General features: G+C 40.6%; 2 protein-coding genes across 5 annotated transcripts in view; both read left to right on the top strand.

The window, feature by feature from the left end:
* Window positions 1-7279, top strand: part of LOC131493688 (zinc finger protein 37A-like) — an 80584-nt gene extending 73305 nt beyond the window's left edge. For 2 of the 3 annotated variants that reach the window (XM_058698334.1, XM_058698337.1), the window contains exon 5: window positions 6489-7279. Coding sequence is in view for 1 of the 3 variants with exons in the window: in XM_058698337.1 (XP_058554320.1) it covers window positions 6489-6496 (8 nt within the window). In the remaining 2 variants the exon portion in view is untranslated. Of the gene's footprint in view, window positions 1-4773; window positions 4863-6488 lie in introns of those variants that run through there. The other variant, XM_058698336.1, reaches the window with a different exon arrangement.
* Window positions 1-23212, top strand: part of LOC131493665 (zinc finger protein 33B-like) — a 90711-nt gene that overhangs the window by 50765 nt on the left and 16734 nt on the right. Inside the window, exons 1-3 of one of the 2 annotated variants that reach the window (XM_058698272.1) lie at window positions 6506-6620; window positions 14223-14367; window positions 14645-14740. In XM_058698272.1, the coding sequence (XP_058554255.1) occupies window positions 6606-6620; window positions 14223-14367; window positions 14645-14740 (256 nt within the window). In that variant the 5' untranslated portion in view covers window positions 6506-6605. Of the gene's footprint in view, window positions 1-6505; window positions 6621-14222; window positions 14368-14644; window positions 14741-23212 lie in introns of those variants that run through there. The other variant, XM_058698273.1, reaches the window with a different exon arrangement.

Raw genomic sequence — 23212 nt, 5'->3', positions numbered from 1 at the left:
TTTTAAAGTATTTGAAAAACCTTGATGTAAATATTCTTCTGTGTGTGTTTTGGAGGACACAAACTGTTTTTAAATCTTTGAAATCTTTAAATGAAGTTCATTCATTAATTTTGAGAGAGAGAGTGTGAATGTGACAGGGGAGAACAGAGAGAGAGGGAGAGAGAGAGTCCCCGGCAGGCTGCATGCTGTCAGCACAGAGCGGATGTGAGGCCCAATCTCATGAACCGTGAGGTTATCACCCAAGCTGAAACCAAGAGTTGAATGCTCACCTGACTGTGCCACCCAGGCACCCCTCAACTCTTATGTGTGTTAGATGTGTGACCAGAAATGGACTTGCTGGGTACAGAGTAGCTACATATCTAGATTTATCAATGTGTGTTAGTTTTAACAGTTTTCCAACGTGGTTGTACTAAATCATATTGCCACTAGCAGTGTGTGAGGAGTTTAATTGCAGTTCATCATTATGAGCACTTGATATTGTCAGTCTAATTAAATTCAACCATTCTGGTCGTTGTGTTGCTCTATGTCGTCAGGTTTTAATTGCCGTTTCTCTGATGACTAATGATGTTGAGTATGCTTTCATATGTTCATTGGCTTTTTGGATGTCCTTTAGCAAAGTAACTGTTCAGGTCTTTTGCCGATACTAGTTTATTGGGTTATTGGTCTTATTGAATAATTCTAGAAGTTTGATGGGAATGCAAACTGATGCAGCCGCTCTGGAAAAAGTGTGGAGATTCCTTAAAAAATTAAAACTAGAACTACCCTATGACCCAGCAGTAGCACTACTAGGAATTTACCCATGGGATACAGGAGTGCTGGTGCATAGGGGCACCTATACCCCAATGTTTATAGCAGCGCTTTCAACAACAGCCAAATTATGGAAAGAGCCTAAATGTCCATCAACTAATGAATGGTTAAAGAAGATGTGGTTTATATATACAACGGAATACTACTTGGCAATGAGAAAGGATGAAATCATGCCATTTGCAGCAACGTGGATGGAACCGGAAGGTATTATGCTAAGTGAACTAAGTCAGTCAGAGAAAGATAGATACTATATTTTTACTCATGTGGATCTTGAGAAACTTAACACAAGACCATGGGGGGAGAGAAAGGGAAAAAATAGTTACAAACAGGGGTGGGGGGGCAACCATAAGAGACTCTTGAATACAGAGAACAAACTGAGGGTTTATGGAGTTGGGGGAGAGGGGAAAGTGGGTGATGGGAACTGAGGAGGGCATTAGTTGGGATGAGCACTGAGTGTGGTATGTAATCCATTTTGACAATAAATTATATTTAAAAAATTCCCTAAAAATGAATTCTAGAAGTCTTAAAATATATCTTGGATATGAATTGTTTGTAGAAATATGTATTTATTGAAAATATCTTTTCTGAGTTATGTCTGATCTTCTCCATGCCTTCTGATGATGGTTGAAAAGACTGTCCTTTCTCCTGCTGATTGGTGGTTTTATATTTGTCATTTATTGTGTGAGCATGTATTTGTGGTTTTGTTTCTGGGCTTTCTGATTGTTGTATTGGCTGAGTTATCCTTCATGACAATACCACTGCGTTTTATTTATCGTAACTTAATTATAAGTTATGATATCTGGCAGCGTCACTCTTCTAGGTTGGCTATTTTCTTCAGGGTGGGTATAACGAATACAGAAAATTGCTAAGAACATCTTTTGAGTTTTATTTATTTAGATTTATTGACTTTGAGGGAGCGAAAGAGAAAGTACGAGTTGGGAAGGGGCAGAGAGAGGAGATCTGATTCTGAGCTGACTCTGCACCTCCAGGACAGAGCCCGTCAGGACTCAGTCTCACAGAAACGTGAGATCATGACCTGAGCTGAAACTAAGAGTTCGATGCTGAGCCACCTAAGCCACCCAGGTTCCCCATTTATCTTTTTTTAGTGTTACTGACTTATTTTTTAAGTACCTCTTTTTTTTTTAATGTTTATTTTTGAGAGAGAGAGCGCGTGGGGGCGAGGGTCAAAGAGAGAGGGAGACACAGAATTCAAAGCAGGCTCCAGGCTGTGAGGTGTCATCACGGGATGCTTTCCTTAACATCACCCCAGCGATGGCCCTGCACTTTGGCCACTAGTAGTAGACTACAGCTTCTTTTTAAAAATTGTTTTAAAAATTTAAAAATAGGTGAGATATAATTCACCTATCATTAAATTCACTCCTTTAAGAGTGGAAAATTCAGTGGTTTGTAAGTATATTCACAAAGTCGTGCAACCATCACCACTGTCGAATCCCAGCATGTTTTCTCACCAGCTTCTTTTAGGTCTCCCAGGTGCAGCCATATTGATCCCTCCCCGATGGGCACACCAGCTGGGAGGCGTGAGCCTCAGAGGCGTTATCCCCCACCTCCGTGCCCTTCTGAGCGGCCTGCGGTAACTGGACGACACCGCTCTGAAGGTCTGAAGGTCTGAATTCCAGTTCTGCAGGGCTCTTCTCTGAGTATCTGTAGTATCAGCATGACCCAGCACCTCCTCCGCTTCAGGTGTGGAATCCCAGTTCTGTGGGGCCGCTCTCCTGAGTGACTTCTTCCATCATGTTACCCTGAGATGGGAGCTGCTCTCTGCCCGTGTTACGCCTGTGTTGCCTCAGTGTCCACTTTTGCCTTTAAAATGCCTGTTTTAACCTGCTCTATTAAATTCCCTCTCTTATAACATTTGGGTGGATTCTCTTCCCATCTGGACCCTGACTGATGTAAACATTCTTGTACGCACATCACTGAACGTTAATTTTATGATAGCGTCATGTGGAGTCGTGTACGTGCTGGAAGTGCCAGATTAACAATCCGGTAAAATTTGATAGCAACGAGCCTCCAGGGAGTTTACATGAATTAAACTCAGAGTAACAGTGACTGGGAATAAGTATCTCCTCAAGCACATACCAGAGAGAGAGAGAGACAGGGTGCAAGCAGGGGAGGGGCAGAGAGAGGAGACAGAATCCGAAGCAGATTTCAGGCTCTGGGCTGTCCGCAAAGGGCCCGAAGTGGGGCTCGAACAAAGGAACCATGAGGTCATAACCTGAGCCGAATTCGAACACTTAAAGGACTGACCCACCCAGGCTCCCCAAGGACTTGGGAAATAAAAACCAACAATGTATGTGTATTGATACATAAAATAAGAAGGATGAATCTGAAGTATATTGTACTCAGTCAAAGGATTGAGTACAGACTCAACAAGATTACATACTGTAAGATTCTATATGCATGGGACTTTCCAGAAAAGGCAAACCTGTAGGCATGATGTATAGATAGTAGCTGCCAGAGGATAGAGTGGTAAGGAAGTTTGCCTTCAAAGGAGTAGCACGAAGGAATTTGAGGGCTGTGGTGAAATAGTTTTGGATTTTGGCTGTGGTGGTGGTTACACAGATCTCCGCATTTTGTCACAATTCCTGAAACTACACCAGAGTGAACTTTTGTGTATAGAAGTAAAATGAAAAAATTTTCTCTCAATAAATGATAGGTTACATGTTTTTACTTAAACATTTGCATTCTTTTAAATTCTCATAATAGACTTTTACATACATTTGTCATTCACTGTCATTTCTTTTTTATCATGAGTGCTTAGTTATGTAGCCGGATTCACGTTTCTATTGACTTAAAGATCTCTTTATTAATTAACATATCTTTTCTTTCAAATATTAAAAATATATTTCCTTGTTTATTTGCTTTTAACTTAAAATCGAGCTGAACTATTTGTTATTGCTAATACTAAAACGCATCGGATACTAAATTTATGGTTTTTATTTTTGGTGTCACAGCTTGTCACCTTTATTTCCCTAGTGGTTTATTTTACACATTTCAAATCTTGGATCCCTGTGAATTATGCCCTGTGTGAACTATGTACCTAAGACTATTCCAAACTGTTGCGAATGACTTGCTGTTTGGAATATTCCATTCATTTCTCATTGCCTTGAAATGCTGTATTGATTAGACTACATTCAAAAAAACACTCTTAATCATGGCCATGTTTCCATGAAGCAGATGCCAGACTACTTGTAGTGGAGCAATATTATACGTGTTGATATTTCCTGGGAAGTTTTCTTTTTGAAATGTTGTCAGTTTAGATTTTCATGTATTACAGATGAAGTTACGAATGCTTTTGTAAAGTACCTATTAAAGTACACAAAAATCAAAGAGAAAGAAGTATGTACAAAAGTTGGTTGACAGTGTTAGTGGAATTTGTCACAGAATATTGAGTTTCAGTGAAAGGGTCTATCTCCATTTCTTCAAGTAATGTTAGTGTCGTAGAAGGAAGAATAAGATTATGTAGACGAATAAAGACATTTTCTTTTGGACTGTCGATTTTCTGATTTATCTACGATTTTTGTTCATTGCTTTCATGATTTTTTTTTGTTGTTGTTGTTAACGTTTATTTATTTTTGAGACAGAGAGAGACAGAGCATGAACGGGGGAGGGTCGGAGAGAGCGAGACACAGAATCTGAAACAGGCTCCTGGCTCTGAGCTGTCAGCACAGAGCCCGACACGGGGCTCGAACTCACGGACCGCGAGATCATGACCCGAGCCCAAGTCGGCCGCTCAACCGACTGAGCCACCCAGGCGCCCCGCTTTCATGATTTTGATATCTTGCTTGATCCCACCCTCGTTCCCTGGCTTTTTATTTCCAGAGAGAATCGCTGACGGTGTCAGATACTATTTTTTTATTTTAAAAATTTTTATTGCTTGATGGAATCTGTTTCCTAGTATTTAAAAAAGTGAAGTCGACAAGCAGTTTCCTTTTCCTGACAGCTCAGCTCTGTGTCCAAATTGCACACTGGGTGCACATAGATCTCGGCTGTAATCTGCAACTTTTGGGGATTCCCTGACGCGATCTGATAGTTTGGGTAACTGTTTGGGTAACTAACAAGCGCCCCAACCTTCTCACGCTAGATAAAGACTACACACTCTCCACTAAAGCCCATCGCCGCTCAAGGAGTCTAAAAGGAGCGGTAGCTCTGGCTTTCCGCGCGGAACGCTCCCACTGTCCGGTTCTGCGCTTGCCTAGTACCGCCTTCTGCGTCTCTGCACTTCCGTCCTGTTTCTTTTTTTCCTTCCGTTTAACTCAGTTCTCGTTGGGAGGGGCGGTTCTGCACCCGCCGTGTCTCTGACCTTTTCTGGGGCTTCATGCGCAGGGATCGATAGGTGAGCTTGGGACTATTGGACGAGGGCCAATGGGGGCGCCGTGTGCCCGGGAGTCTGTGCCCCGGCGGTCGGTGCCCGATGGCGTGGAGGAGGTCCGTGGACCGGGGACGGCGGGATGGGGACGTGTCCATCAGCACTAGAGGTCGGGCCGCCCCGGTGCTCAGTCCCTGCCGGAGCGGCCGGGGCCGTTCGCGGGGCCCGGTTCTGGAGGCCGCGGGAGGAGGGCGTGTGCCCGGAGGCGGTGGGAGAGGGACGGCGCCGCGGCCGGGAGGGGGGCGCGAGCGCGTCGGGTGGAGGCGGGGTGGTCCGGGAAGACGGGCGCCCCTGCCTGGGCTGACTCGGTTACCGCCCCGCCTCTTGGTTCTCCTTGTCTCCTTCCTGGAGTCCCCCGAGCGGCTCTCCAGTCGGGTGCGCGACTGCTTCTTGAGGTGTGGTGTTACTCAGTCTGGCATTAGGGAAGGATCTCCAAGAATCCCTTACTTTTTGTCTCATGGAATAGAAACATTGTTTGTTTGTTTGTTTGTTTGTTTGTTTGTTTTTCTTCTCGAAGGTTACTGACTTGTTCAGAATCACAGTTTGTTAGTGGCGAAGCCTGGAAGTTGTGTCTCCCGACTCCAGAGAGACTGCCTGCTTTTCCACACGAGGAAAGGCAAATGACTTTTAAAAAGATCCTTTTGAGAAACGGCAACCAGGATCAAGAAATGAAAACATAGACCTTTCATTAAAGCATTGCTTTTTATCGTTTTCTGTGTAATCAGTAATCAAAGGTTTAGTAACAGTGGGGAAATTGATAAACAGTTTAATCAGGAGTATTTTTTTAAGTTTACTTATTTTGGGGAGAGAGAGCGAGAGAGAGAGAGAGAGAGAGAGCCCAGAAGAAGCAGAGAAAGAGGGAGAGAGAGAGAATCCCAAGCGGGTTCAACACTGTCAACGCAGAGCCTGATGTGGGGCTCACTCCATCCCACCATCCCTGAGATCTTGACCTGAACAAGAATCCAGGCTTAACTGACTGAGCCACCCAGGTGCCCCAGGTTGGGAGTATTTTTTGTAGCAGTTTTGGTGAAGACTTAATGTTACCTCACTGAGTATAATGTCTTATTTAAACCTACTTTTTAATTTAAAAATTTTTTGTGAACCTCAAGAGAGCTTTAAACTGTTAAAAATCCCCGGGAAGCAAATATTTAGGTTTTCCCAGTGAAAACTTTTATGCCCAGCAGCCATTACATGATTAAGTCAGAGTCCTATTCGATAGTTGTTCTTTGAGCGTCTGCTGTCCTTTCTGAAGGTGAAAGGCACTGACGCTCTTCCTATCTATTGGGTTGTATAGTTTTATAGGGCAGGAGCATTCAGGAGCCACCAGGCAGGCCAGCTCTTTTAGGACCTCATTTCTCCTGTAACTCAGGACATCACCAGAGTTGTCTACACTTTTCCAAGGCAGCAGAAAATGAACAAATCCCAGGTAAGTTGTTCATTCCCCACATTATTTTGCAGTGGACTTGGTGAGATTTGTAAGAGTCCCATACTAATGGGAAATTAGCAATAGATAGAAATCTACCTTTACAGAAGATACAGAGTCACAGATCAATAGCAAGGCTAAGATGGCTTGTAGATGCATGCTGATCATTCTATATTTTAGAGTTTCTAAGCTGACCTACAAATAACATCTCTGTTTCTGAAAACCATGGAGAAAGGAAGACAGTCTTTCGGATACAGACAGAGTTTTTTCAAGACACAGACTTTTTGGATGATATCAAAGAAGTTTTGGTGTTAACGTAGGCACACATAGTGAATAACCTTCCTGTGACAGCCCTGAAATGAGTGCCTAAAACTATTCCTCACTGAAAGTAAAAGGGTTCAAGAGCTAGTTCAAGCAGTTAATTTAATGATCGTCTTGTTCGATCCTGGTATAAAACCTGATATGTTTAGGGGCGCCCAGGTGGCTCAGTAGGTTGAGCTTTCGAGTTTGGCTCAGGTCAGGATCTCACACTCCGTGAGTTTGAGCCCCACGTCAGGCTCTGTGCTGACAGCTCAGAGCCTGGAGCCTGCTTCAGATTCTGTGTCTCCCTCTCTCTCTCTCACACTCCCCTGTTCATGCTCTGTCTCTCTCTGTCTCAAAAATAAATAAAATGTTAAAAAAAAAATTAAAAAAAAAAAAAAAAAGAACTCTCCATGAGTACTTTAGCCGGGTTGTGTTTGCGAGTTATATAGCCTATCGTTTAAAGTTAAATTCTCCAGTAAGTCTGTCTGAGCTTCTCCGTCAAATTCATCCCATAGCTTTCTGCCTTGGTTTTTCTTCTTCACTGTTTGGGATCTGTCCAGGTAAAGGTTGCCAATGATTTAATTGTATTTACTGACCACTCTTTCCAGGAGACTCTTTGTCTCTTTTGATGGATACTGGAAAAATGGTTGAATAATACTGTTTATTGTTTTGAGTACTTCTAAAAATATGTAAATTATCTTAATGTGTAATTGACAGGCATTTTCTCTTCTTAGTTCACTAGTAATTTGAGATCTATCCATATGTAGCTTATTTCCTTTTTTTTTTTTTAATTAGAATTTTAATCAGGCTGCGCTCTCAGTGCAGAGGTCAGTCTCACGACAGTGAGATCATGACCTGAGCCGAAATCAAGAGTCACATGCTTTACCACCTAGACACCCCTGTAGTCTGTTTCTTTTAATGTTGGATTTTCCCCGCTGTGTGGCCACATTGTATTCTAAATACTATATTTTACTGATAGACATGTAGGTAATTTGCATGTTTCCTTAATATAACAGCTGCTGTGAATATCCGTGTCATTCTCTATGGTAAATGCAGATGTGTCTCCAGACTCTGGAGCATTGCTTCTCAGAGTGAGGATCTTTGGCCAGAAATGGCAGCGTCCCCTTGAAACTTGTTTGACATGCAGATTGTGATCCACCATCCCAAACCTACTGGAAGAGAACTTTTGGGGGCCGGGCCCAGCAATCTGTGTTCTTACGGGATGTCCGTGTGATGGTTGATAACACATTAAGTTTAAGAATCATTGGTCCAGTGTCCAGTGATTAATATTTTTGAGTTACAGGATATTAGGATTTCTCATTTTTCTAGGTAAATTGCTACTCATCAGAAAACTGTGTCTTCTCCAGATACTGAAGTTATTTCTACTTCAAATGGTTACAAACTTCACTGTTTAATTTGTATGTGTCTGATTATTGAGTTTGTGCAAATTTCATAAATTTATGGTGTATAAGTGTTCAGTAATATTAGAGTTTTCGGGTTGAATTCTTGCATACCTGTTGTTAGAATTATTTCTGTGCGTTTCATGGTTTTTAATATACATGTATCCTCCCCCCCCTCACCCCCCCACGAGAGAGAGTGGCAGCTGGGAGAGGGGGACAGGGAAAATCTTAAGCCAGCTCCACACTCAGGGTGTAGCCTGGCATGAGCATGGATCCCACATCCCTGGGGTCATGACCACAGCAGAAATCAAGAGTCTGGTGTTCAACTAAGCCACCCAGTATTATGTATTAAAATTTAAATATATTTTTATTTGCACTTTTTAATTGCTTGTTGCTGGCATGTTATTTTTTATATATTGACCTTATTTCCAACAAGTTTTCTACACTAATTTACTATACTTTAAAGTTTACCTCCCAAATGTGTGGATTTTTTATGTATACACATGTATAATCTGGGAATAGTGACACTGTTATCTACTTTTTCCAGTTTTTATACCTTTTTTTTCTTTATTCCCTCTTACGTCCTCAAATGTATAATATTAAATGGAAGCAAGAGTAAGGGGGAAGCTTTCCTTTCAGTATGTATTTTTGCTTTTTTTTTTTTTTTTTGCATTTCTTGATGACATCAAGGATATGCAGTTCTGTTCCTAGTTATGTAAAATTTTTCTTTTTTTCATGAGTACCTATTTAATTTTATTAAATGGTTTTGGTCATCTATTGAAATCATGATACGATTTGTCTCCATTATCTTAGTAAATTACGTTAAATGTAATGTAAAATTAATACATTAATTTTGAATATAAAACTAAAGAGATATTTCTGAATAAACCTAACCTGGTTATGATAATATTTTGTTTTGGAATTATGTATCTGTCCATGAAAGAGATTAACCAGTAAAGGTATTTTTTGCTGGTAAGGGATATGTTCTTGTTTGGATTTAGTATTTAGTGTCAAAGATATTTTGAATATGTAACAAGAATTCTTGAGTATTTCCTCCTGCTTTCTCCCCAAAATTGTGTTTTATTTTGTTTCTACTTTTTTAAGTATTCATTATATGTATTGCCATCTTTTCCTGGAGTTAATTTCCCTCCCTTCTATTCTTTGTGTGTTTTATTTTGTTTCTACTTTTTAGGTATTCATTATATGTATTGCCATCTTTACCTGGAGTTAGTTTATTTCCCTCCCTTCTTTTCTTTCTTCATTGTTAAGTAGGCTCTGCACGAAATGTGGGGCTCGAACTCATCACCCTGGCTTACAACATCCCATATTTTCCTTCTCCTCCCAGCCTCTGGCAATCCCTATTTTATGCTGTGTTACTATGAGATAGGGATTTTGTTTTTGTTTTTGTTTGTTTGTTTTTGAGATACTACTTATATATCGTAAGTTATACTATATGGTATTTCTTTTTCCTCTGACTTATTTCGTTTAGCATGGTGTCCTCAAAGTCTGTCCATATTGTCACAAATGGCAGGCTTTCCTTTGTTATTATGGTTGAATAGTATTCCATTGTGTGGGTGAGTCTATATATATACGTATTTATATATATACACACATTCTCATTACCCCATTCCTCTGTTGATGGATACTTAGGCTGTGTCATGCCTCAGCTATTGTCCATAGTGCTGCAGTGAACAGGGGATTACAGGTGTCTTTTGCAGTTTTCTTTCCATCCCTTTTGGATTTGTACCTAAAATTGGGATTGCTAGATCATCTGGTAGTTCCATTTTTAATTTTTTGAGGGACCGCCATAGTGTTTTCCAAGGTGGCAGCACCAGTTTACATTCTCACCAACAGTGAATGAGGGTTCCCTTCATGCCACATTCTTGCCATTTGTTATTTCTTGTCTTTTTGATAATAGTTATTCTGAGAGGTGTGAAAGTGGTATTTCATTGTGGTTTCAATTTGCATTTCCTTGATGATTCATGGTATTGAGCACCATTGCATGTACATATTGGCCGTTTGTAGGTCTTTGGAAAAATGTCTGTTCAGGTCCTTTGCTCATTTTAATTGGATTATTTGCTTTTTGGTTTTTGTATTCTATGAGTTGTGTATACATTTTGGATATTAACGTCTTATCAGATACATGATTTGTGAATATCTTTTCCCAATCTGTAGGTTACTTTTCACTTTATGGACTGTTTGCTGGGCAGAGCTCTTAAGTATGATGAAGGCTTGTTTGAGCTTTTGTTGCCTTGCTTTTGGCATCTTAATCAAAGAAAACATCATCCTAAAAAACAATGTTGAGCTTCTCCCCTATGTTTTCTTCTAGGAATTGTATGGTATCAGTTCTTATGTTTAAGTCTGATTCACTTCAGGTTAATTTGTAAGAGTGGTGTAAGATAGGGGTTTGGTTTCATTCTCTTGCATGTAGGTGTCCCGTTATCCCGCCACCTTTTACTGTAGAGACTATCCCATCCCCATTGTGTGTTTTTGGCACTCTGTCAAAAATCAGTCGACCATATGTGCGTGGGTTTATTGGGGGGTTTCTCTTCTGTTCCATTTGACTGCAACTGTTTTTATCACTGAAATAAGTCTCCCTTTCGCTGCAGTTGGTATTCCCTGTAACGTACCTTAATTAGGCCTTCCTTCACTTCGTTCATTAACCATTTTTGAATAGTTAGTACGTGTCCTAATGTGTGCCAGCTGGTGAGGATTCTAAGAATGAGACATCGCTCTTTATAAGGAGAAACTCTTAGAACTGTGTAGGGCATTAAAAGAAACTCACGTGATTTTGACGTTACTGTAAGTCCTACGGTGGGGATCCTGTTTTGTTTTCCTCATGATTTTTCATTTCTGGTTAAAAATGAAAAGACAAGATTTTCAAGGCTAAAATAACATAATTGTTTTTTGTATTGGGTGACGTACCCCATTTGTATTTGTTCTTGTTAGGCTTTAGTCCCTCCATCTGACAATGTATTTATTCCCTATGCTTTTTCTTGGTTGTGTGGGACACCCCGATTTAGTGGGAGCCGGTAGGGGGCGCCAGTGAAGAATTCACTCAAGACAGAACAGAGGAAATAGAAGTTTACCGGATACCCTGCAAGGGAGCAGCAGGCAGGATGGCAAAGGGGAGACCGTCTGTTACTAGGCGGTGGTGAGGGGCTGTAGTTCTAGAGTAGCTGTAACTTTTCCCCCTTTTTTGGTAATCTCAGGCACTGTGCCTGCCGTGGGCAGCCCATTGGTCAGTGAGGGCCTGTGGCTTAATGAGCCTGTTCACGTCAGCTTGGTGGTCGTGGTCGCTGTGGATCCTTTTGCCTTGCTCAAGCTTTGACTGCTCAAGCCTGCTGTATACACAAGTGGTCTCTAGAGGTTGTTCGTTTGTATTTTATTGGATTATTTTGTTTTCTTTTTTCAACACTGCATCAGTCAGCTTGTCATTGACAGCTTTGTCAAATGACAAAATGTGTCATAACAAAGGATTCCTAAATTTATTTTTTGTTTGTGTCTGTGATCTTAGGGGCTAAGGCGTGGCTCTGTTCCCTGTGCTGTGCATTATGGGGTCAAGGATGAAGGATGATGTCTCTGAAACTTCTCCCTGAAGTGACACATTTCCCTTGTACTACTTTTCATTGGACAAAGCAAGTCACGTGGCCCAGGTTCATGTCAGGGGCAGGATTTCTAATGTACCCTTATGGGCAGGCTGGGGGCCAGGACTTAAAGTTTACTCCTTCTAGAGTGGTTCAGTATTTAATTTTTATTCTAATACTAATTATCATTTAAGTTTAAATTGTGGTTATAGTTTGTAATTTTCTTTCAACATATGAAAGGACCTTTATTATTACTGCAATTCGACCTTTACATTTACTTCAGTCATCTTCTGCTATCCCGTATTTTGTGGAAGCCCTCTGAAGTAGTTTGTTTCCCTTAATGAAGAATATTTGTAATACTGTTTTTCAGACAGTTTCATGGGGCACCTGGGTGGCTCAGTGGCTTTAGCATCCTTCTCTTGATTTCAGTCCAGGTCACGATCTCACGGTTCCTGGGATGGAGCCGTGCTTGGGGCTCCACTGTCACAGCATGGAGCCTGCGTGGGATCCTCTGTGTCCCTTTCTCTCTGCCCCTCCCCTGCTCGTGCTGTCTCTTTCTCTCTCTCAAAATAAATAAAGAAACCTAAAAAACTTTCTTGAAGCGGTTTCATTAAAGGACAGAGCTGGTATGTCAGGAATGATTTGGAATCGAATATATCTCTTGATTGGTGAATTCTAATTATGTGCCTGGATAATACTACGTTGAGTAAGTTTTCTGGATTAGCTAGTGCAATCCTACACCACCTTTATGCTGTCGGTACTGAAATTACAGAAGCGTATAAGGATTTACGTTCGGGATCTCTATAGAATAGTTCATTTGCAGAAAATGCAGTTTGAGAAGTGGACAGATTTGAGATCTCTTGAGTCAGGTCCACCAGAAGATGCCTCTTCTGCCAGTTTGCTACTTGAAATGTGAGAACCGGAACTCACATTACAAGTGATCCTGGAAGTGTTCTCAGTGGTTCCTGAGGTGCCTACTGGTTTTGAAAGTGACTCAGGAAGATCTTCGTGTGCTGCTGATTTTATCATCTTGCTCCACCTCACTTCGTCATAGACTTGTCATGTCTCAGCGTATTCTCCCACTTCAGGTACTTAAGGAACCTCAGCCTTTATACTCACGATATGTAGCTGCATCAACAGGTAGAAACATGTTATTTACATATATTTTTTAACTTTTTTATGTTTATTTTTGAGAGAGAGAGAGAGAGAGAGAGACAAAGAACATGAGTTGGGGAGGAGCAGGGACAGAGGGAGACACAGAACCCCAAGCAGGCTTCATGCTGTCCTTACAGAACACGAGGCGGGGTTCAAACCCGTGAACACGGAGATCATGACCTGAGCCGAACTTAGCCACCCAGGCACCCCTCGGCTTTTACCTTTTAAACTGGAGAATAAAAATTTGTAACAAAATGTATTGATAGTATATTTATGTAATTCATAAATATCAAGTTTGGTAGTACTCAAAAGTGTTTGGTTGTTTTTTTAAATTTTTTTTTAATGTTTATTCATTTTTGAGAGACAGATCATGAGCAGGGAAGGGGCAGGGAGAGAGGGAGACACAGAATCCGAAGCTGGCTCCAGGCTCCGAGCTGTCAGCAGAGCCCGACGCGGGGCTCGAACTCACGAACTGCGAGATCGTGACCTGAGTCGAAGTCGGACGCTCCACCCACTGAGCCACCCGGGCGCCCCAGTACTCCAAAATATTCTTTAAGGTGGAAAGTGATCACACATTGAAGACTCGGTCTAATTTACTCTGTGATCCATTCCATGAATTCCTTTCTGGCACTTCCTGTCATCACAGATCCAGGCTGGATTCTCAACTTTTCCTCCACCATTTGCCCTCTTCTCATTTCGCGAATGTGTTAATGGAGCCCCGCCTTTGCTTGCACCGGGGACCACGACCCTGTGTTCATGCGAGTACGGGTTTCCTCTTCTCCACCAGCCGTTCTTCAGTGAGGCCCCACAGAGAGCTAATTTTGCTGCTCGTTTGTTTTAGTCTGTCTTGTGCATACTTCACCTTAGCGATTGTAACCTGTCACTGCATGTTTTCTTATCAGATTATGTGCTCCTTGAATACAAGAACAGTTTTATTAATCTTAGCATTTCTAAGAATTGGAACAGTTCCGGATACGTTGTGGGATTTGGTGATTTTTACGTTAATAATACCCTGAAGCAATGGCATAGCGTTTGTTAGATTTCTCGTCTTCCCTCAAAGCCTAAAGCCAAACACACCTTCTGCAGACTGTTTTGGTAATCATGAGAAGGATTGGTTCCCATACAGCTTTTTCCATGTCACCCAATTCTGAACATTTCAGATTGAACAGAGATTCCAGGGATCGGTATCATTTAAGGATGTGACCGTGGGCTTCACCCAGGAGGAGTGGCAGTGCTTGGACTCAAGTCAGAGGTCCCTGTACAGGGACGTGATGCTGGAGAACTACAGCCACCTTGTCTCAGTGGGTAAGGACTGTTTTTATATAATTCCAAGTAGCATGTTTTGATTGTGTTAATTATGAGGCGTATAGGCTCTGTGCCACGTTGAATGATATTTAAGATTGGGATTCAGGAGTCATTGCCGATTGACCACTTTTGGGCGCCAGGAAGGTAGTTGTGTTTACCTCTCCAGTGGAGTGTTCCGTGGCTTCTTCACTGAGCAGCTGCAGCGGCTTCCTCCTCTTCCAGAGGCCCTGAAGTCTAGGCCACCTGGTCTGAATCCTGAATGATTTCACGTTGACAGGGTCCTGTGCTACCAAACCAGAGGTGATCTTCAGGCTGGAGCAAGGAGAGGAGCCATGGATATGGGAGGAAGAATTCCCAAGCCAGAGCCTCCCAGGTGAGTGGATACATACGGCACCGATGAACATCAGGACATTTATTATCTTCCCATGGTTAACCCAGGGCTGGACAACTTTGGAATGTGTTTTTAAGGTACCTGTTTAGAAGTCATAATCCAGTGAGTGACTGAGAATACTGGTTATTGGACCAAACCTCCAGATTCTGCTCTCACGAAAAATCTTCTCCTGTTTGATTCACGTTTTGAATATTCACCGTTCTTACATTTGTCAACAGACCAATCTTTGCCTCCTCCCCTTTGCCATCGTTTTCCTGCATGAGTGTGTGTTTCTCAAAGCAGTGTCAGCCTCCGACCTTACCGGCGTTGTTGCACTGCATTCCTGCTGTTCCCAGGCATTGTTTCATACACTGATTTTCCGACTCAAGTAATTTTTGAGTGCTTGCTGTTGTCTAAATACCATCGTAGTGAGAGGCGCCTGGGTGGCTCAGTCAGTTGAGCGTCTAACTTCAGCTCAGGTCATGATCTTGCAGTCCATGAGTCGAGGCCTGCATCGGGCTCTGTGCTGACAGCTCAGAGCCTGGAGCTTGCTTCAGATTCTGTGTCTCCCTCTCTCTTGGCCCTCCCCCACTCGTGCTCTGTCTCTGTCTCTCAAAAATGAATAAACATGAAAAACATTTTTTTGATTAAAAACAATTAATAAATGCCATAGCAGTGAAAGAATAATGTGCCAGTGACTTTATACAAGTAGCACTAGTGGCCAAGAGATACATGGAGAGGTGGTCAACATCACTACCGTGAGGGACATGCACCGCCGAGCCACATCACACCATTTAGAATGGCTAGCACCAAGAAGACAAGAGAGAACAAGTGTTGGCGAGGATGAGGAGAAAAGGGAACTCTTGTGCACTGTCGGTGGTGGTGATGTAAATTGGTTCACCTACTGTGGAAAAGGGTGTGGAGATTCCTCAAGCAGTTAAATATAGAACTGTCCTAGGATCCCGCAGTTGTTCCTGGGAACATACCCGAAGAAAATGAAAAGAGGATATCGAAGAGAATATACACATTCATGTGTATCACGGCCTTATTCACAATAGCCAGATCTGGACACAATCTGAGTGCTCGTCAGTTCATGAATGGCTAAAGAAAGAAAAGAGAGTAGTAGTATTCGGTCATGAGAAATGACATCCTGCCACTTTAGGAGAAAGACAGTTACCGTATGGTGTCACTTATATCTGGAATCTGGAAAAGGGAAACTCATGATAACAGAGGGTACTGTGGTGGTTCCCAGGGGATGGGGTGTGGGAAAGGAGTGATGGCACAAGATCGGAAGAGTACTAAGTAAGCCTAGAGATAGCGGATACCATATCAAGAATGCAGACAGTATCGTATTGTGATAACCACACTTGCCAAGACACCAGAACTGAATGGTTCCAGTCACTAATAAGGCATGGGAATTGTGTAACATAATAAAGGTGCTGATTACTGGTACAGTAGCAGTCATAATACAGTTTATAATTGTCTGAAACTAACGTGCACCTTGAATTTATATAGTTATATGTCTCATGCATTTAAAAAGTAGCACTAGAAAGAGATACTTCTGCGTATTAACGCTGTGTAATGCTAAAAAATGACCATGGAAATTAGAGCAGAGTTAAATTGTGCTGCTTTAAGAAGAGTAGTCAGGGGAGACCTGAAGTAGGAGATCAGCCACCCTAGAGCCGGATGTGAGTGAAATGTTTGTGTGAGTTGGGCGGTTTCTGCCTCTTCTCAGCAAGGGGAATAGCACCCACTAAGCCAATGAGCAGGAATGTGTTTGGTGTTTTTTGGGAAATAGCGAAAAAAAAAAAAAGTACAATGGCCAAAGGGGAGTGAGTGATTGATGAGTGTGGGACAGGAAATGACGTCAGGCAGTTGTGGTCCACAAGGTAAATATCATAAATCTTATTAAAGTTTTTAATGTTATCCTTTTTAGTATATTTTGGTTAACAAGCAATGTGTGGTTTATGTTTATAAGATCTTTCTCGCCCCTGGAGAAGATATTGGGAAGAGCATAAGCACTACAGATGTCGCTAGAGGACGCTTGTCGTTTTCCTTTAGGGTGATTATGGTCAGTCCAGATTGGAAGGCATGGAGGTAACGAGAGGAGGGTGGATTCTCTGTGTGTCGGGAATAAGAGTAACAGAAAGGGAAGAGAGGGTGGGACTTGAAGGATTTTAAAGAATAACGGTTGAAAACTTCCCAAGTTGGGCAGAAGAGCTAAAAGTACTCATTGAAGAATCTGCATGAACTGTAAGTAAGATCAATGCAAAGGGATCCATGCCAATGGCATGTCATGATTACATTTCTAAAAATAAGAGAATGTTTCAAAGTAGCCGGAGAGTAGCATCTCCTTTTCTTTGGAAATGATAGTGGATGTTTCAGCCAAAAGCATGGAAGCTAGAGGGAAATAATGCCCTTTTTTGAGTATTGAAAGAAAAGAACTTTCAGACAAAAGCGGTATCTTATGAACATATATTCATGAGAGGAGAGCTGAAGATACCATAAAAAGGAAAACTAAGAGAAAGTGTTGTAAGCAAACAAAACTTTTAAAAATGGCTAGAGGACGTTCTCCGAATCGAAAGGAAATAACACTAGAAAGTTGGAACTTTAGAAAAGAAAGAAAATGGAAATGGCAAAAATAAGGGTAAATATAATGGAGTTTTCTTCTCATGAGTTTCTACAATCATATTTGATTCAGGCAAAATTTAGAAATATCTTATGATTTGATGCTCTACATGTGGAGAAAATAATATAATTACATTTAAAAGATAGAATAAAGGGCTTTAAATGGAATTAAAGTGTTACATTTCTCTTGAAATGATAAGATGTTGATCCGAGAAGACTGTGATAAATTATATATGCGCCTTTTACCTAGAAATGGACTCAAATACCCTGAACAACCACTAAAAAATTATATGAAGTGGTACATTCAGAAATAGTGTAAACAGAAAAAAACCAAGTACTCTAAATTAATGAAGATTGAATGTTTAAAAAAATGTTCAGGTAACCAGTAAGAAAATAAGTTAGGAAGAGATGAATGAGAAACTGAGAAAACAACCGAAAAATAAAATGGCAGACTTAAACCTTGACATTAGCAGTGTTCATCAATGTAAATGAACTAAATACACCAATAGGCATATAAATTGGTAGACTGCATGAAACAGAAAACATGATGCAGAAATATGTTATCTACAAAAAATTCACTTCAGACAGAACATAGTGAGGTTGATAGGGAATAGAAAAAGATGGGGGCACCTGTGGCTGGGTTAAGCATCTGAGTTGGCTCAGGTCATGATCTCACGGTTCGTGAGTTTGATCCCCACGTCAGGCTCTGTGGTGAGAGTTGAGAGCCTGGAACCTGCTTCAGACACTGTGTCTCCCTCTATCTCTGTCTCCCTGTCTCTCTTCCCCTACCCTGCTCATGCTCTGTTTCTCTCTCTCTCAAAAATAAACAATAAAATTTTATGAAAAAGATGTACTATGCAAATACTAATGAAAACAAAAGCAAGATTGACTCCATTAATATCAGATAAAGTAGTCTCGATGGCAAAGAATATTATTAGAGAAAAAGGCAGTGATCCAAAATGTGACCGCACCAAACAATAGAACCTCCTAGGACACAAATCAAAACTGACTGAACTGAATGGATAAATAAACAAACCTTCAATTATATTTGGGGAATTCAGCACCTTACTCTTAGTAATTGGTAGAACTTGTAGACAACAGATATGAATTAATAGCAGATGTGGAAGAGCTGCAGAGCACATCCCTGAACAGGATTGAACGAAAATGTAGAATACTACCTAACAGATTGAGGTACCTGAGTGGCTCAGTTGGTTAGGAATACTACCTAAAAGAGCAGGGTATGTGTTCTCCTCCAGTGCTTGTGGAGCATTCAGTAAGGTAAAACATATACTGGGCCATGAAGAAAGCTTAGGAAATTTTGCAGAACTGAAATCATGCTATGGTGTCCATACTGTGGGGGCACCTGTGTGGCTGAGTTGGTTGGGAGTCTGACTTCGGCTCAGGTCATGATCTCACGGATTTTGAGTTCAAGCCCCGTGCTGGGCTCTGTGCTTACAACTCAGAGCCTAGATCTTGCTTCAGATTCTGTGTTTCCCTCTCTCTCTGCCCCTCCCCGACTTGTGTTTTGTCTCTCTCTCAAAAATAAATAAAAAACATTACCCCCCCCCAAAAAAAAACCCTCACAAAACAAAAAAAAGAAATCAAACTGAATCATTAACAAGAAGTCACCAGACCTTACAAATTAAACAAGACCCATGTAAGTAAAGCATGAATCAAAGAAGGCTCAAAGGAAATTTTAAAAATACTAAGAACTAAATGAAAAAGTATACCAATTTGTGTGTGAAGCAGCTTTAAGTGCTGTTATGGAAGTTTATACTAATAAATGCTAACATTGGATAAGATGAAAGGTCTCGAATCCATAATGAACTTTCTACCTTAAGAAAGTGGAAAAGGGGCGCCTGGGTGGCGCAGTCGGTTAAGCGTCCGACTTCAGCCAGGTCACGATCTCGCGGTCCGTGAGTTCGAGCCCCGCGTCAGGCTCTGGGCCGATGGCTCGGAGCCTGGAGCCTGTTTCCGATTCTGTGTCTCCCTCTCTCTCTGCCCCTCCCCCGTTCATGCTCTGTCTCTCTCTGTCCCAAAAATAAATAAAAAATGTTGAAAAAAAAAATTTAAAAAAAAAAAAAAAAAAAAAAGAAAGTGGAAAAGAACAAAGTAAATCCACAGCAAGTAGGAGAAAGAAAATGAAAAAAGCAGAAATCAATGAAGTTTATAATAGGAAAACAGTAGAGAAACCTAATGACACAAAGCCAGTGCTTAGAAAAAAAGTAAAATTGTTAAACCTAGCAGTCTTCACACACACACATGCACGCACACCCCAAACCACCAATATCAGGAAGGAAACGGGGCTATCACTTCTGCGTTCATTAACAGGATGATACTTAAAATGTTATGCTCTTAATTTGACAGTCGAGAAGAGCTGGATCAATTCTTTAGAAATCCTAAACTACCAAACTCAAGATGACATGGACAATTTGAATGGTCCATACATTGTCATAGAAGATATCGTAGATAATTTGAATTAAAGAAATTTAGTTTAAAATAGATTAAAAAAATCTACAGATGTTTTTACCGTCTATCAAACATGTAACCATTTAAGGAGGAATTAACACTGATTTTACACAATGTCTTCTAGAAAAATAGAAGGCAACAGTTCTAATGGAGTTTTTTCTTATCCCGATATCAAAACCATATAATGATAGCCCAGGAAACAAAATTAATCTATAGATCGATATGTCCCATAAATTTACTAGCACAATTCCTTAACAAAGTATTAGCAAATAGAAACTAGCCATGTACAAAAAGAATCCTACACCGTGACCGAGTGGGATATATTCCGAGTATGCAAAGTGGTTCAACATTCCAGAACCAATCAGCGTAATCTACCATAGGCTGACAAAGATGCTGTTATACATAAAATTGCTTTATTAATTTCCTTTCAGATTGTTGATTGCAGTTGCATAGAAGCCTCACCTGATTTGGGGGTGGTTATATTGTGGCTTACGGCTTTTCTGAATTTATTTATTATCTCGAGTGGCCTTTTTGTAAATTCCTAGGGATGATTTGTAGTTAGAGGGAACTTTTCCACTCTTTCTTTAAGGCCAAAGAATTGTTTCCTTAATCCCAAAAGCAGATGGTCACTCTTGGAAGAAAAACTACAAATAATTCTTAGGAATATAGATGCAGACCTCCAAATAAAGTCCAACAGTGTAGGAAAAGAATTATATGCCATGACGAATTAGGATTTATTCCAAACCTGCAAGCTCATTCAACATTCAAAAATCAATGAACATAATCCATCCCATCAGTAAGCTGGAGAAAAAACAAAACAAAACTGTATGATCCTTTGATAGGATCCTTTGATGCAGAAGAAGCATTTAACAGAATCCATGTATGTTTAAAATTCAGCAAACTAGGAATAGAGAATTTCCTCAAGTTGATGAAAAACATCTACCAAAGAATCTGTTAACATCACATATAATAAAGAGAAACTGGGTGCTTTCTCTCTAAGATCAGGAGCAAGTCAGGGTCATCCGGTTTCACCACTCTTATTTAGACATCTTAGTAGAAACCCTAGGTAATACAACAAAACAGGGATATGAAAGGTGACAAGGGAAGAAATAAAACTCTTCTTTTTGCAGAGATTCGATTGTCTAAGAATCCTAATGCGGCACACTCCTACAACATAGAAGTCATTTATGGGAAGGTTGCTGGATACAAGCTTAATATTCAACAGGCATTTGCCTTATTAATATTTTAGTTGTAGTTGTCTTTGTATTGGTGAGTTGTAAGCATTCTTTACATATTCTGTATATCAGTCCCTAATTAAGTATATTGTTTACAAATATTTTCTCCCGTTGTGGCATTGTCATTTAATATCTTGACTGTGCGTTTTGCAGCAAAAGAGTTTTTTGTTTCATGAAGTACAGGTTATCTGTTCTATCTTTTGTCACTATTGGTTTTGGTGTTGTATCTAAAAGGGCTGTGTCTATCCCAAGGACAAAAACATTCACTCTTATATTTTCCTTAAGTAAATAGTTGTTACATTTAGGTCTGTTACCCATTTTTGTGTATGGTATGAGGAACGAGTTTAATTGTTTTGCATGTAGCTATCCAGTTGCTTCAGCATGAGTTGTTGAAGAGGGTGTGTATGTGTGGGGGTGTCATTTTGACAATACATCATTTTGACACACACACACACACACACACACACACACACCCATTTCACATACCCCCAAACCCACACCTCTGACAACCATCAGTATGTTCCCTGGATCTATAAAATCACTGTATTTGTGTTTTTATTTTTCAAATTCCATTTAAGTGAGATCATTTGGTATTATTCTTCCTTTGTCTGACTTCTATGACTTTACATAATGCCATCAGGATGTATCCATGGTGTCCCCAAATGGCAAGATTTCATTATTTTTTATCGCTGAATAGTATTCCACATGTATATCATGTTTATAAGATATGTATACATAATATATACATATGTAAAATATATGTACTTTAGTATACGTAACGTATATAACTTAACGTATAACTATATATTCTTCATTTATTTGTATAGTAGCACAGTGAAGAAATGTGTGTATGTCTTTTCAGGTTAGTGTTTTCATTTTTTTCAGATAAATACCCAGAAGTGGAATTGCTGGATCATATGATAGTTGTATTCTTTTTTTTTTTTTTTTTTTTTTTTTTTAATTTTTTTTAACGTTTATTTATTTTTGAGACAGAGAGAGACAGAGCATGAACGGGGGAGGGTCAGAGAGAGAGGGAGACACAGAATCCGAAACAGGCTCCAGGCTCTGAGCAGTCAGCACAGAGCCCGACACGGGGCTCGAACTCACATACCGCGAGATCGTGACCTGAGCCGAAGTCGGATGCTTAACCGACTGAGCCACCCAGGCGCCCCTGATAGTTGTATTCTTAATGTTTTGAGGAACTAACTACCATGTTGTGTTCTATGGTGGCTTCACAATTTACCTTCCCACGAACAGTACCCAAGGGTTTCCTTTTCTTCACATCCTTGTAAACAGTGGTTATGTCTTTTCTTTTTGGTAATAGTCATTCTAATAGCATGAAGTGATATCTCATTGCGGTTTTGGTTTGCGCTTCCCTGATGATGTAGTGTTCCTTTTTCAAGTACCTGTTGGCCGTCTGTATGTCTTCTTTGGAAACAAGTCTATTCATATCCTCTGCCCATTTTATTTTTATTTTTATTTTTATTTTTATTTATTTATTTATTTATTTATTTTTTAATGTTTATTTATTTTTGAGACTGAGAGAGACAGAGCATGAACGGGGGAGGGGCAGAGAGAGAGGGAGACAGAATCGGAAAAGGCTCCAGGCTCTGAGCCATCAGCCCAGAGCCCGACACGGGGCTCGAACTCCCGGACTGCGAGATCGTGACCCAGGCTGAAGTCGGATGCTTAACCGACTGAGCCACCCAGGTGCCCCAATATCCTCTGCCCATTTTAAATCAAATTTGATTTTTCTTATTGAGTAATATTAGTTGTGTTTTGGACATTAACCCCTTATCAGATAAATGGTTGCAAATAGTTTCTCCCATTCAGTGGATTGTCTTTGATTTTATTGATGGTCTGCTTTGCTTTTTAGTTTGATGCAGTCCCACGTGCTCATTTTTGCTTTTGTTGCCTTTGTATTTAGGGTCAAATACAAAAACTTATTGCCGAGATTGATGTGTAGCCTACTGCCTGTTTTCTTCGAGGACTTTCATAGTTTCAGGTTTTGTGTTCCAGTCTTCAATCCATTTTGAGTTAGAGTTTGTGTATGGTGCAAGATAGCGGTTTAATTTTACTCTTTTGCATGTGGCTGTCCGTATTTCCTAACACCGTTTATTGAAGTGGTGACTGTCCTTTCCCT

The sequence above is a fragment of the Neofelis nebulosa genome, chromosome 13 (assembly GCF_028018385.1).
Source record: "Neofelis nebulosa isolate mNeoNeb1 chromosome 13, mNeoNeb1.pri, whole genome shotgun sequence".
Taxonomy (NCBI): Eukaryota; Metazoa; Chordata; class Mammalia; order Carnivora; family Felidae; genus Neofelis; species Neofelis nebulosa.
This window is presented reverse-complemented; position numbering and strand designations above follow the sequence as displayed.